We start from the raw sequence: 15,702 nt of genomic DNA, 5'->3' as shown, positions 1-15,702 counted from the left end.
CATCCCATCTCCTCATGCAACAGAGATGCACTGCAAGATAGAAACTCCTCAGGAGAACTAGAACTGGAACAGGGAAGGAATCAGGCTCTCTACCTTCAAGCACTGTGGTTCTGGTACTTTATGGTCAACTGGACTTCTCCGAGCAGTGACAGGGGATACCCTAAGCTAGAGCCAAGACTGGCACAGGAGAAAGCCAAGAGGTAACAGGGCCTCCTCCCTTTCAGATGAAGCAGAGCCTATTTATCACTGTTTGGCAGTGGGGGAAAGCAAACTTAGACAGACCTCCCATGAGAGGCTGAGAGTGTAGGGCTGATTTGTGGCTATGCCGAGGAGGTGGGCAGGAGTCTCTCTTATTCCAGATATTCCTCCAACTATATGAAGCAGTAGTCTCAAAGGGAGGCCTAGATATCCTAGCATTTCTGAGAGCCAGACTAGATCCTGGCTCCATGGCAGTCCTGCCACAGTGTCAAAATCTACCTGCAGCACCAGTGGCAGAGCCCTTCATTAACCCCCAGAAGCCAAATGTGCATGGGATCCCTGTTATGCCATATTGAAATCTGCCCCAGAAAGAGAAATGACATGAATATAGAAGGAAACAAAGGCAACTGTCACACTTGCAGGTTTATGTTCCTAAGCAGCAGCCTTTGTGCAGCACAGAGGGAGAGGTTTGATGTCTCCTTGGGCAGTGTTAGCACTACCTCTGATTTATGCATTCAGGGCTGAGATTTCCAGGTGATGGGCTCACTGGGAAAACAACAGGTAGGACTGGTTTGCTTTGAAGTGACAAGAGGTTTGGGTGCGGAGCTGGGGTGTGATTTTTGCACCAGAGTAGATCTAATTGTCTGAGACATGGGTGGGTCAGAACAGGGAACATTATTCGCTCTTCGGCCTGACTGTGGGGGAGAGATGCTCTGCCTGTTTGCTCCCAGAGGTAGCATACTTGCCCACTCATGACTGCAGTGCTCTCCCCTTGACAGCTGAGACAGGGAACAAGTTTTTGAGACTATGCCATCAAACACCTACCACCAGCAGAATAACAAAACCCTATTCTGCCCATTCCTGGCATTCTGCAGCGTGAGCAGGCAAGCATACTCATACCTCCCCAGTAAATCCCTAGCTCAGCTGCTTTGGTAGCACACAGCTTTTAGCTTAACTGCCTTGTTATCCTTTGGATGGGCAGAAAGACCCCTGGATAGTCTCTAGAATGAATGGGTCATTTCTCTGAGTCAAAAAATCTTCACTCACTGACCTTAGGTCAGTTAAAATTTGTGCTTTTGCTTTTTGAGCTGCTGCCCATGTTTTTCTTCAGTTCCTCCATGTGCCTTGAAGCAGAGTAGGGAGCACATAATCAGAATAAATGGGGAATTTCTGGATTTTGCACTGGTGCCAGCCATCCTGCTGAAAAGCATCAGTATCCATTTCTCAGCTGCTCTAGGAGTGGGAAGAGGAAGTGCCTGAACCGGGGTCCTTGGTCCTTCCCTATTACCAAGGCAGGATATGTTCCCAACTTTACTAGGAGTGGTTTTTAACAAATTCTTTGATATCTCAGCTATAAAATGCTCAAGTGACAATTGTGTGTTTCCATAAGGTAGGGAGATTAAGCCTTTAATAAGAAGATGGCATTGTATACAAAATATTCATGACAATTGATGAACAAGCAGAGGGAACTTTCGATGTCTGATCTTGGCAGCTTCGAGCACCTTCCTGTTAGTTAGACATGGCTGTCTCACTCCCATACTCTTTCCTAAACTGCTGCTGGGACCCAACTTCATGCACCTTTTTGATAAATTGTGAGTTAGCAATATTGTTGTGGGAAGGACTTCTAGCCTCACTGGACAGAGGAGGCTTAACTGAGTCTGCCTTTGTTTAAAATCCACTGGTGGGGTGGCACTAGAGCATGGAAGAAAAGTAATTTCTTACATAAGCTTGGATTATGTTATTTACTCTCCATTGTTTGTAAGGGCCTCATAGAACCATGAAAATGACCTTTATTTCTCTATGGATTTTGTCCTTTTTCACTTTACAAATATTGATTTCTTTTTCCTCCTGTGTCTTTATCAGAGCTGAATTAACAAGACTGTTTAACAAGATCCTCTGATTCATTTGGAGTCTTTTTGTGCCAGGTACTATCACAAGCATCTGAAAGCAGCTCAGTGAAGAATGTGCAACCACTGTTACAGAATTGACAGAGGAGGTGATGTGCCCTGACAAGAGCTGAGCTAAAATGAGTCAAAGAGCAGGCTTAAAAAGATGATCTCTTCAGCCTGCACACAAGTGCTAGGAAGGGTTTATTTGTGAGGAATAAAGTTTTCTGTTGGAAAGCTCTCCTCCTCATAGCATTCAAGCTTGAGGCCACTGAAAATCGTTGAGTCTGCTGGATTATTCCTGTTCCACCCACAGATCCCCAAATGAGATCAAGAGCCCATATTCACAGCAAGAGGTGATTCCTCTCCTTGTGATCCAAAATCTCAGTGTCATGGTAATGAGACTCAAAGAGGAAAAGGAGCTATTGGTGTGTGGCTTTATATGCTCTTTCCTTCCAGCTTTTAGGCAAGCCTCTTGACTGATTCAAGAACTTGTAGGTGGAGCAGAGAGTGGAAATTAAAGGCAGGCAGGAGCATAAAGTTCAAACAAACTAAGTCTGATGGCCACTTCTGATGCTTTTAATACAAGTGCGAGGGAAGGGATAGCCAGCTGATAGTTCTCCTTTGGTGTTCATACTTGGTGCCATAATGCACCACTGGCCAGAGTATAGAGGAAGCAGTTGCCATGCACAGTTCTTTGAGGCAAGCTGAAACCTCTTGCCTTTTGGGATCAGCTCTTCACTCTGTCAGCAGCCTTGAGACATCCTATAGGTTTTTTAGTGACCTGTCTGTCCAGTAGCAAAAGCCTCATCTTCTGTATCTATTCCACACTGAGAAAGAGAGATGTCAAAATGGAGATAAAAGGGATATGTCCAGATTTCTTTCTGAAGGGCTAATACCACTTGTAGTTTTGCTCTAGGTCTCTCCCATGGGCTCATCTTTCTTACAACCTATATGCCTTGGTGAGAGATGATATTTGCTTCAGATGAGACAAGAATCTTCTTAAACCAGCTGTTCTACAGGCCTGTAAAAAGGCCTGTAGTTCTCATCCTTAAGCACTTGTGATCTATATCAGAAGATAACACGCTTTAGAGGACTTTGTCCCAGCATGCACTTATTTCTCTCCGAGTTGAGAGCTTAAGTATGCCAGTGGGAGCTGGGAGATTGTCTCCAAGAAGTACCATAAGGCCAACCAGTTGGCACTCGTTAGTTTTCCCTCTGCAAAAGGTGGACTCCTGCCTTTCCCAGCTTGCTGGGCTCGGCGTAGCTGGGACTAGCTCCTACCTGCCAGCCCACTCCACTGCAGATCATGCAGGATACCCAGTGGCAGTCTGGCAGTCACACTACCCATGGCTGAAACAGGCCAGGAACATGGAGAGGAAGCAGAGGAGACATAGCTGTCAGCAATAATGCTGAGAACAGAGCTGGGTCTCCAGGCTCCTACCTCATCCATGTCCTTTCCAGTAGACAGCGCTGCCTGTCCTGCAACTCACTTGCATTGCAGATGGAGCGTTACCTCTGAGCTGTGCACCATCCTGCTCTTCAACATCATTAGAGACTACATCTGTGCCACCAGAGTAGCTGAAGTCTTGTAAGAATCGAAAGGGTCCCAGGATATCCAGGTTGAAGGAGACTCCAGCTGTTCCTGGCAAGTTGTTACAGCTGTATAAAAGAGATATTTCTGGATCATGAAAACAGTGACCTCCTGCAGGATGGCAAAACAAAGGAACTTCTACTATTTTTCAAAAATAAGAAACCCATCTTAGGGCAGATCTTGGCTCTGGTATTGAAAGCGCTTAAGAAGTGAGAGAACAAGTTTGTGTTCCTCCTCCAATTAGTATCTCTTCTTGCAAAGTGAAACAGTTCAACAAAAAGAGTGAAGACAGCATTCACTGCTGCTTGGGCCACTTAGTGCGTGTGTGAGGCTGGGCAGTGTCCTTGGGCTGACTCAAGGCTGGTCAAATGCCGTGACCACTGGGTTACTAGCTGCTCTGAGGCCAATCTTCCTGAATTATCTTTTCAATGGAAGTTTGAACAATACCCCCGTGTCTTTACAAACAATTTCTGTTTTGGTGACACAAAGCTTCCCAACAAAGAGAGTCAGGAAGCTCCCAAATAACTAAGCCTCACACTTCCAGAGTCAGAGCATTGACTGCTTCTTCCCCAGGGCTTAGCTGAGAAAAACAAGCCACTCCATATCACTGTTCATTTACCCTCCTGAACCCTGTCTCTCGGTGCTTCAAGGTAGATGCTTCAGCAGTTAATACTGCTCCTGGGCCATATGCAAGAAGAATTAAAGCTCATTGTGCCAGTGAAGAGCCCTGGGGTGAGCTGGGATATGGAGACAGCTGCCCCCATTTTGCTGTGTGCAGCAGCTTCCTGAACAATCCTGTTGCAGGGAGAGGCGAGTATGTCTTGCTCATTGCAGAGTTAAAGTTTAAAACTCCAGGGCTAAACTCAATGTGGCATTTCTAGGCTTTTTGCTGGTGGCAGGCGTTGTGGTTTGCAGCATTCAGTGCCTAGGCAGAGCAGGGCTGGGGAGAGCCCAGCTGCTGAGTCTCTGAAGCCATTTCCAACAAGCTGCAGCATGGGGACTAATTGAAGGAGTGAAGCACAAGTGTTTGAAGAACAAACACTTTGTAGTGCTCCCTTTAACACTTAGCCTGTGACACTGCAGGATCTAGGATCTAGATCTTTTATCCTAAAATGACAGCAGTTCTTTCATCTCAGACATAAATGCCTGCTACAGATGTGCCCTATAAGCCTTCTCCAGCAGCAGACAGGAGGCTTGGAAGAAGGCAGTGTTGGTCATTCTCTGGAGAAGGGTCCTGCTAGGTGGTGTACAGTGAGATTTTATTTGTGCCCAGCTGTCACCAGTGGTCTCTGCCTGCTTGTGCTAGAAGAGGAGTGTATCACCTAAAAAGAAAGTTTCAGCTGCAGGATAAACTTGTGTAGCTCCACAATAGCAGGCTGGCATGTGTGGGGATGGGGCACCTTTTCTCTCACCTTTGTTACTTGTCTGGAAACTGGAAACCTCTCCAGAGATAAACTGGAAGTTGTCATTAGTTTCTCTACTGAGAATGTCAACAGGAATCAATGCCAGTCATGACAATACAAATACAATTTCCTCATTTAAGGCACTGCACCAACTGTACCTAATTAACCTTCATGACAGTACAGCAATACAAGGAAATAGGGATCATTAACTTCAGCTTTGCTTTACAGAAAGGGAAGAGAAGCATCAGTGCCAGCCCCATGCATTTCAAATTGAGGTTGGCTTGGAAGAGTCACAAGGTTAAAAATAACAGTAATCCACCTGGGGTTCTCAGAGCATTAAGAGTGCACTTGAATCAAACTTATAGTTTTTTTCTCCAAGAAACATCAGGACAGGAAACTTCTCTCCCATATATGCTTGTTTGTTACTCAACAACCAAGGCTTTTAGAAAATCGCACACTCTCAATCACAGTGGTACAGAGGCAATAAAGGTCAGAACAATTTGCTCAGTGTTGCTTAAAAATGAGCTGGGCAAAGCTGGGACTAAACTGTGAGTAGCTGACCCTCCACCCCTTGCTTGTTCCTCCAGAGCAAACATTTTTCTAGATGGGGGAACCTGCATTTAGTAGCTGCCAGAGGGGTAATTCAGGCTTGAACTAGTGACCTCACCCCTTCCTCTCACTTCTGCTGAGGGACACTGATGACATTGACTGTTTACATTTTGGTCTCTGAGCCAGCCCAGCTCCTTTGCCTGAGGCCCAGCAGGAATGGAAAGATGCAAAAGCAGTGCTGCTCCCTGACTCTGCTTCCCTGGCTTGAGGCTGTTTTTATAAATTAGTAGTCCTTCTTAAAGTAAAGAGTTCACCCTGCCTGTTGTATCACCTGCTGGCAAGGGCTGAGAAGGAAGAGTAATGCCTGTGCCATTTCTACTGGGCACCAGCACAGGCTCTCATTTTGTCTCACCAAATGAATGCAATGCCAAGCCCTGAGGAGTGGCATGGAAGCTTTGAAAGTTCTGTCTGTTATTATTGATCTTGCTTCTGCCCCGTGTCATAGGTGCTGTCAGGATCAGATGAGAAGACCTTGGTTTGTCTGGAGCCCCAGTGGGCAGGACCCCTTCTCTGGAGAGAAGTCAGTGGGGAGTGCAGAGGGCAGTGGCCAAGGAGGAGAGCCTGTTGTGCGGGGTGCCGAACCCGACCCAGAGAGCTGGCTTTCATACAGGAGAGCTTTTTATTCAATTCTTTTCTCCTACTTCTATTCTAAGATGACATAGAGTGAAGTGAAGCTGAAGGGACCCTTGAAAACACCAGGTCATTGATGGAAAGGAAAAAGGGCTCCGCAGATTGTGAAGAGCTTTCATGAGCAGCATGGGCTGCTGCCAGCTCCAAGGAACAGAATTGTTCCCCTGCTCAGGCTGTGTGTCTGTCTCTCTGATTATTTGGTGTATTTCATCTCTGCTGTCTGTCTCACTCTTAATCTGGGCTCCTCTGTGCCAACAAAATGCTTAGCTCACTCCATTGTCTGAGAGACTAATTTGCACTGTAAATCTGATGCTTATCTTACATGACAGCTTACTGTGAGGTTTATTGCAATCCTGAAGACAGACTAACCAGGGATGGCTAGAAAGCTTTCAACACATCATCTGGAATATAGAACAATTATGACCTACATTTCAGTTGCTGCCAGGTTAGGATGTGGCCCCTTGTGGTGGGGGTCACCAGGAATTTCTCTTTCATTGTTAAATCTATTCAAACCTGAGCATGTTTGGGTTTTGGTTTGGGTTTTTGTATGTATGTTTGTTTGTGGGGTTTTTATGTGTATTTGATTTTATGGTACATCTTCTGTTCTGTGTTGAAGCTGTTAAAATGCTTGTAGAAGAGCCTCCCAACCTCTAAGGGCCAGATCCTTCATCCCTCCTCCCTCCTCTCTGTGGAGTTTTAAGGACCATGAGTGTGGCTATGGACCAGGTGCAGGCAGTGTGCAAACATTGGTGCTCCAGTGTACTTCAGCTTCATTGTCTCTGCCTAGCTTAATCAGAAGGAGCCTTTGTCCTTGTCTGTCTTCATCAGTATTTCCTGTTGCTTTCTCCAATATGTTTTAGCTCTTTGCTGCAGGGGTAACATCCCCCCTCAATCTCATCTGCAGTTGCCACCTTCTCTCTGGTCCCTGGGCTGTCCACCTGCAGGCATTTATATACCATTCAAGAGATTTTTCACACTAGTTTTGTTCAGATAGGTGGGCAGCTCCAGAGGCATAATTCCTTCTACAGACAGGTTCCAGGTAGCCTCAAATGCAGTTTTATGTGGAGAGAGTCAGGAAGATTATAGCTGCTTTGATATAGGTCTTGATTCTGCAGCTGAGCATGCCAGTAGGTGTTTAATGCCCAGAGCTTCTGCACTACAGTCTTCTGGGACACAAAGTATCCTGCTTCCTTGAACGGGGGCAGGAACACAAGACCTGCCATCCTTGGAGGATGGTGTTTGTTTGGAGGACCACTGTGGTTTTCACTTAGTCCTGCTTTACAGTTGCATGGATTTATGGATTCCTCAGTTCTTCCTGCCCTCAGTCTGAAGACAAAACATAGAAACGGCTGTGCCGGATAAGCTCTGTGCAGCAGCTGGGGGCTGGCAACTGAACTGGAAATGGAGTCAATGGGTCTCAGTAACACTGAGGGAGAGGAGAAAAAAAAAAAACCACTCAGAAACTGTTGAGGAATAGGTGAGCAATATGTTGTATACAGGGTAGAACTATACACTAGAAACTCTGTACTGGCCCCTCTCAAACTCCATTTTGCTGTCCAGGTTATCAGATAGATGAGTACTTTAAGGCTTATTCCAAGTCATCAGAACTGGTGAACACCATACTCCTCACAGGCACTATCCTGAGGCTCTGTATAGACTGGAAGAAGCTCAAGACAAAATGTATAGATCTGAGAAGAGTCCAAACTACAGAATTTTAGAAGAATCAGGACAAAAGTACCTAGGAAAGAATCATCACACCACCTGATTCAGGCTCATGCTTAGCCCAGGTTAGGCTACAGTATGCTGGCTCCTCCGAAGAAGCCTCCTTCTCTTCCCTGGCTAGAAATCAAGTCAGAGGAATCTCAGCACCTTACTTAAACTTCCATGTTAAGTGCCTGAAAGTTAGCAATTTGAATTTGAATTTGTTTCCTCAGAGGCTTGGAAAATCCCCCTTTCTCACGGATACCTGGAGTGAGTAGCTGGCCTCCTATCTGTCCCAGTGCTTGTGGCACAGGCAGTGGCTCTGATCCATTTGGCAAGGTCAGGTTGCCACTTCAGCTGTGTGCATCCAGCACCCCAGGCAGCTGGTGCTTCCAGGGATAAAAATCCATGCCCTGCTGCTGCTGAGTGTTTTCTGTCAGACTTCTGCCTGGTTTGTTTAAAAAAAAAAAAAAGGAAAGAAAAAGTGCTGTTTTCCAGCCGCACTTAGAGACCCTACTGTGTTGCGTGACATGCGGACAACAGGAAGATAGTCTCTGCTCCAAAGGATTCACAGGATAGCTTGGCAGAAGTACACTGAATAGCAGATGTGGTGAAGACACTGTGTGAGACAAGTTAGTAACACAAAGAGGAAGATGTTTGTTTACACTGACTAGGTCTGACATCTCCATCAACCACGGTGTGTAGTGTGTGAAGGCCCTGCAGCTTGATGAGACGCTGGGCCAGCCTCCTGGAACTCCCAAGGTCTTTGCTTGCTGGCAAAAGAAATCCATTGCCTATATCAGTGCTGGCTCTAATCTGTGTGGAAATGAAAGTGGGTGGAGACATAAAGGGGTCTTTTCAGGTAGAGGTTTTTGCTTCCTGGAATATTATTAAGAATTGAGGAAAGAAGCTGCTGCCAGGCTGGATAAACAGGGAAGTTTTCTTCTCGGGGACAGGGGAGCTTTAGAGAAAAGTGTAGGGGAGAGCTAAGAGTGTGGGAGAGTGCAGTAGAAGGGCTCAGATCTCAAAACAAAGGTGCATTCAGACAGCAGCTTTTGGCTACCTTTCATTAGCTGTATTAAGCCTGCCCACCTGCTTAGGTTAGCAGGGCATCCCTTCACACAGTCCAGCCTGGGCAGGCGGCAGAACTCAGGTGCCGCAGTTAGGCTTTCTCCCTCTTTGGCCCCAAGGACGGATGCCAGGCCCAGGGTGTGCACAGGGCTGTGCAGTGCAGGCTGGCTCCTTCCTTGGAATGCTGGCAGAGCCTCTGCAGTGCTGTGCTCTGAGACAGCAGTTGGTGCTGACACAGCCCCTGTCCCGAGCTCTCTGCAGAGGCATGGCTTCATCATGTTTTTACACAGACTTGTAGAAAGTCCTTTCCATCCCTGTCATTTCCCCACTTTTAAAGAAATGGGGTGTGCATTTAGCAGAGGGCTAAACCCCTCCTGCTGCATCAGCACTGGGCAACCACTCTTCTGAGTAAGTAATGGGTTAGAAGGGCTTTTGCTGCTCCAAGGATCCTGTATTCCCAGCTGGTGTCTGCTTTTTTCCTGCTGGGATTGCTTTATTGTATTTTTGCAATTATTAGTAACTCATCTCATGTACAGAACTAGCAGTGAATCAGAAGTCAGAGTATCCAAAATATCTCGCCCCACAAAAAGAGCAGCTCCTCCGTTGCTGCCTGCACACTGCATTAATAGCTGATGCAAAGGGAGAGGATTGTGTGGAGGCCAGCAGGAGAGCTGTCAGTTTTGAATCCCATGAGTACCAGTTCAGAGTCAACCCTTTCCCAAAAAGTGGTGAGCTGTGAACATTATGTCTGCAGTTTTGTGGGCAGGTGCGATGGCAGCTTGGGTGGGTATATCATACTGGCCTTGATCCAGCTGGCACAGGTAAACCAGCAGTGACACAGTGTAGTAACTTAAGCACTGTCTTAACACTATTAAATACGTAGCTGAGATCTCCAGAGGGCTTGTACAACCCGAGGTGACGTTTGTGTCACTGTATCTTTACTGCAGTTTGCTATCTGTGCTCGCTCAATTACAGTTCTCACAGTTAGCTCTGTGCTGTGCCTCGGTCCCACATCTGACATGAGTGCAGACCTGCCTCCAAACAGATGCTTCTGAGGACCTGCAGGCCACGCAGACATCAGCTGTTGCTGTCTGCAGTTCGTGCCTCCTTGCTAGCATTAGTCTTTGTGATTTACTGGCATTAGCCAGCATGCAAGGGAGGGGAATTACATCTCTTGTAAAGTAGGATTTGCTTTACATTGCAGCACTAAGGCTTACAACTTTGGGGCTGTAACTGACCTGCCTTCTTGCCTTCTCTATCACATGGACAATTCTGCTCCCACTCCTACCACCCCAACATCCTTTCCTGCCATGCTGTAGGCCTGGGATCGCCTTGGTTCCTCCTTCAGGTACCAAGAGGTCTGAGGCTGCAAAGCAAGGCACTGTGCATACAGCAGCAAGTGCCATGGTTGACAACCCTTGTGGGCTGGAGGAGGTGCCCGATGTGAATACCTCTGACTTTCCCTTTCTCTCCCCACAGATGCCAGCAAGGACCACCCACAGCAGCAGGCAGGAGTGATCTGGAGAGTGACAGGCGGCCTGTTCAGTATCACCCGGGGAGCTGTGGGGGCCACACTGGGAGGAGTTGCCTGGGTGGGCAGCAAGAGTCTGGAGCTCACCAAAACAGCTGTGACCAGCGTCCCCGCTGCTGGCGTCGGACTGGTGAAGGGCAGCGTCTCGGCAGTGACCGGCAGCGTCGGAGCTGTGGGCAGTGCGGTCGCCGGCAAAGTCCCTTTCACTGCAAAGAAGAAGGACAAGGCTGACTAATCCCTGTCACAACTCCCTTCCAAAAGGTCAACCTGCCCATACTCTTCCCCTACACAGCACCTCTTTGAATTGGAACCAGCTGCTTCAGGGAGGGTCAAGCACCCGAGCAGACTCTGGCTGCAGCCTGCTCAGCACCGCCTGCCTAGCTCAGAGCTCACAGAGCCACTGTCAATGCCTTTCACTCCCATCACCTACTGGGATCCTTTACTCTGAGGGCTTCAAAGGCGCAGTTGTCTCTGTCTTGTAGTTTCCTTCCTCCCTCTTGCTCTTGTAAGCATGGAGGGGTGGGAGAGGATATCAGGCTCCATCTTCCTGGAGGTGGGGGGAGTAACAGGGGAGGGGGAGAAACTATGTCTGGCTTGAAGTGTGGGTTGTATAGTAAAATTCAACTTCAGCTGGGAAGACTGCCTCTGAAACACCCCTTCCCTTTGCTCTGGGAGGTGTGTTTAGGAGGTGTACCTGTTGGAGAACTGTAGAAGAAAAAAGTCCCATTGACACAAGGGAAAGATACTGTGAAAAGAGGGAAGCCTCCCTCCTGCCCTGCGCCTCTTACCTTTTCTTTGCAGGGCCCATTCCACAAGCTCCTTCCAATCACTTACTCCTTGGCTGAATTGCACCCTTCAGAGAAGGAACCCTCAAGCTCAGCAGAGCAGCTCCAGGGATGATGCCACACTGGAGTATGGTCTGTCCCAGGCCATCAGCTTCTGCCCAGATTTTCTTGATGAAAGGGAGGAGGATGAGAGCTACTGTAAGTTCCCATTTGGGGAAGAAGCTGAGAGTGGCACTTGCCAGGCCTCTGTGATATTGCAGCACAGGCAGTGATGCTCTACGGAGAGACCCTTTTGTTTGATCCTTGAAGTCCTTGCAATATCCCTGTCTGCAACAGGGGCATTTTGTCTCTTGGCCACACTCACACTCCACAGACATCAATAGCAAGCAACCGGGAGCAAGCATGTTCCCAAATGCCACCCAAATTCTGCTGCAGGGAAGGAGGGGGGTCCAAGAGCATTTCTCACGACTCAGCACCCCAGAAGCGGTGGCCTGGGTGTGAATGGGCTGCACTGTGTTGGAGAACACTTCCCAAGTGGCTGAGTGTGCTCCAACAGCAGCCAGCCTGCATGGGGCAACAGCAACTCCTCCTGTGTACGCTGCTCCTGGGGCCCCAGCCCAGCTCCTCTAAATGACTGTGTTGCACTAAATAGCCCACTCGTACTTGTAGTGCCGCAGAAACCCAGACACCTGCATCCATCTGGGAGTCAGAGCCATCCCCAGCCTGGCCCATGACATTGAAGGGGCCACGTGGCATTACACACACACAGACACACACAAACACAAATGTGCACTCACTCCCTCCAAGGACCCCTCTAATGCTTGAGATGAAGAAAGGCACAGCCTCCACCATTAACTCTGCTGCTCCTGGCTTTGGCAGGTGATTTGCTGAGGTCCATAGGTGTTGGAAGCGTAGACAAGTGAAGCAATGCTTGTGCTGTATTTTATAAATATGCATCTGTATTAGCGTGTGTGTACGTATTAGTCCACAAGCATGTCTTCAGCCAGGTAAACAAAACTGTGCCACTGCTGCAGAGGAGTTTATATAGTCATCTTCAGCACTTCCAGGATATAGTTTTTATATAGGGTCTCGGTCAAAATAAAAATCATGTTTTAGAGGATGTTTTGCCCTCTGTTGCCCAAGAGTGTAGTTTATTGAAACCAAAGGAATGTGAAAAATCCCCTTTCTCACATCTGTGCTGTTTGTTTTCTTTCTTCCCTATCTTTTGGACATTGAAGCCAACTTTATTGATCTTTATTTCCCCTTGGAGGTCGTCACACTTCCTGACTGCTCTCTTGTGCTTAGGACTTAGATATCAGGGAGTATTTTAGTACAACACACATACCCACCCCTACCACCATTTTTGCTGAATATTCTTGGGCTCATGACGCAGTTTTCATTCTGACCCTTATTAAATCCACATTTTAGGACATATGTCACTGTGTCCCTGTGCTAGTCATGCTGGTGTTAGTCTCTCTTCATACCCTTCGCTAAGTAGTTCCTGCTGTTTGCAGCAAGAAGCTGCTGATCTCCACAGTGTGTTACTCTTGATAGCATGAGAGAGGTTTAACCTACATCTTCGTTTCTGAAGGGGAAACAGCATTTGGTATGTGTGTGCATTTCCTCACTTTGTCTCTTTTGTTCTGGTGAAGGCCAGGTTGACCCAGACATGTCGGTTTTGTCTCTGAAGGCAGAGGCTTCACAGGAAGATCAGTCCTTGATGTGTGCCTGTACTTTGTTGGGATGCTCGTGGCAGTTGGCAAGGCCAGAAGAAGTCTTGTCTGTTCTCCTTTTGTCTCAAAAGCCCTGTAAAGCAGGACAGTTTGCACTGCATGGATTTCTGCTCACTGCTGTCCCTGAGCACGTCTCATCTCTTATTCCAGATCACAAAGTGCTCCTGAAGTGAGCTTTAGCCCCAAAGCTAAAAGCTGCTTGTGCTCAACTGGCTGTGCTGTCACTCTCTTGGAAGGATAGTTTCTGACCAATGGGGACAGAAGACAGTCATCTTCCTAAATGCCTCTCCCAGGTCTTGGACAGGAGAAGACAGTATCTAAAGAGCTTCACCAGCCATTCTGGGCAGGTGATGAGAAATTCATCATGCTTTTGGCATGCCAGTGTCTCACTCTTGCTGGTGGAGGCAGTACTTCCTTCCCAAGCTGTTGTCTGCAGGCACTGTGTGTGCAGAGCAGGCATGGCAAATGGGATAAAGGTGCATGAAGGAAGGGCACAAGGATCCTGAGGGTTTCCCATCTTTTTATTTCTTCTCCTCTGTGTGGCCTTGCAGTAAATGGAGTAAAGCTTACCATTTGTCTGGAACTTCCGTTTCTTTGCAGGATCGCCCGGAGAAGGGGACATGAGCTTGAGAGAGGAACTGACAGCTTAAATCACTGTTCTTAAATCACTGAGCTAACAGAACTCATGGACCATCGATAGCAAAAGAGATCAAATTAGCAGGCAGGGGTAGGAGGAAGATTAAATCTGCTCCAAAACCAAGGCCCTGCACTGCTTACCAGGCATTCAGGAATATGTAACTCTCAGGATTAACAGGATTCAAAGGCTTCTGGGAAGTCTGTCTCTGTTAGCGTGCTAGGCCTACTTGGTTCATTGCGGCAACTTAGCCTGCTTTTCTGGGCACTCTCAGTGCCAGAACAGAAGGAAGACAGGGTCGATCTTCCCAGTCTGAGAGCAAATATGCCTCCTGACAGCTTTGATTGCAGTACAGTGAAATCTGGATTGGAGGTGAAAGCTCTTGGCTTCTGTTGAATGTCCTGTCTTTCCTCCTCCCCCACTACAGAGACTCCAGTCTACCTACTACTGGGCCCCCAGTGCAGCCCTTCTCCCACCACCCCTTGTGGTAAAAAGGGCAAGAACTATCCCATGGATACTAGATGGGGGGGCTTGGTACAAAATAGGAGGGGGCGGCATTGAGGTGGAGGGAAGGATTGACAGGAGTTAATACACAGAAGATGAGGAGGGAGTGGTGACAGGAGGAGCTGATGAGTGGGGGAGCAAGAAAAGGGGGAGTGTGGAAGAAATTTGTTTCTTAGGACAGGCTTTGAATCAGAGGATGAACTCAGTGGAATTTGTCCTAGGGAAGAGCACAGAAAGGGAAGTGGATGAATATAGGTTTTGATGTGGTAGTGGTCCATGGCTGGCTTGTGCCCTTCTTCCATAGTAATGATTTCTAGGAATTTCCATTTAGATGGAACAATGTATTCAATGAATGGTCAAAGCATCAGATCAGCTCCCTTCTTACCACCCGCCCTTCTCAGATCTCCCCCAGGCTTTTGTCATGATCTCCCTGTGATGGGGCTGGGTCTCCCCCATGGTGCAGGTGGAATGTAGCCCTGGACACAGCCCTGTGTTCCACCATGGCTAGATGCTTCGCATGCCCAAGGAACATGTCCCATCTGAAAAGAGACCCACAGTCACATCCTCTTCTCCCTTTTCCCTTTCCTTAATCTCATTATCTTTCACTCTTTTTTGTCCCTACCTTAGCTTTCTCTCTTGCCCCTGGATAGAGTTCCCCAAAGCTTTTGCTGAGACCTTTGTTAAACATCCACTCTTACTGTCTGGGAGGGCAGAGGATGACTCTGCCTCCACAGGTCCCCTAGCTGGGAGAGAAGTGCATGTCATCCACCCCTCTTTGTCACCTTGTGTTTTGTGTGGAAGATCTTAATCTATTTCTTTTCCTCTGGGTTCTCTCGTTGGCTCTTGTCCCCATGGGTGGGTCATTTCCGTATCTCCACTGTAAAGTGTCTCCTTGTAAAAACAACAGCGTGAGTGGGAATATGGAGAAGGCTAGAAAGAGCCACAGAGCTGCTGGAACAGATGCCAGGGCCCAGCTCTGCTTCTCTAGGAGCTGAGGAGCCCTTTGGCAACCCAAAACCATCACTGCGGCCACGCGGTCCCGTGCACAGTGCTGGGCTCCAGAGAACACTTTTGTTTTTATCATTTCATTGTCTGTAATTGGTTTCCTACTGAATTTGTTTGCTTGGTTTGTTTTGCAGTGTGTTTCTGGGAATATTCTGCATCTCTGTATTTTAATTACAGTAAAATTTGAGGATAAAACCCTTGATTACACTGGCTCTTGTTTCCAGTGGGGGAAAATGAGGAGAGGAAGCACAGTTGAAAAAAGATGTTAGAGATTCCTTGGGAAATTAGATCTCTCCCCTAAGGGCTCTACATGAGGCACCAAGCAAGGCTGAACCTCCATCCCTGCTTAAACTAGGACACAGCTTTCAACTGCAGTTCAAAAGCCATTTTGCTGCAGGCACCTTTCCTGATTGGAATG

The 15,702-nt window shown here is 47.6% G+C and overlaps 1 protein-coding gene across 3 annotated transcripts in view; it reads left to right on the top strand.

The window, feature by feature from the left end:
* Nucleotides 1-15,486, top strand: part of LOC103754042 (transmembrane protein 263) — a 222,690-nt gene extending 207,204 nt beyond the window's left edge. For all 3 annotated transcript variants that reach the window (XM_018082935.1, XM_018082934.2, XM_018082938.1), the window contains one exon: nt 10,572-15,486. In XM_018082935.1, coding sequence (XP_017938424.1) covers nt 10,572-10,858 — 287 coding nt within the window. In that variant the 3' untranslated portion in view covers nt 10,859-15,486. The remainder of the gene's footprint in view (nt 1-10,571) is intronic.
* The last annotated feature ends 216 nt before the right edge of the window (nt 15,487-15,702 follow it).

The sequence above is a fragment of the Manacus vitellinus genome, unplaced genomic scaffold (genome assembly GCF_001715985.3).
Source record: "Manacus vitellinus isolate BGI_N305 unplaced genomic scaffold, ASM171598v3 scaffold_6_pilon, whole genome shotgun sequence".
Taxonomy (NCBI): Eukaryota; Metazoa; Chordata; class Aves; order Passeriformes; family Pipridae; genus Manacus; species Manacus vitellinus.
Note: the sequence above shows the minus strand (reverse complement) of the source record. Positions and strands in the feature narration are given on the sequence as shown.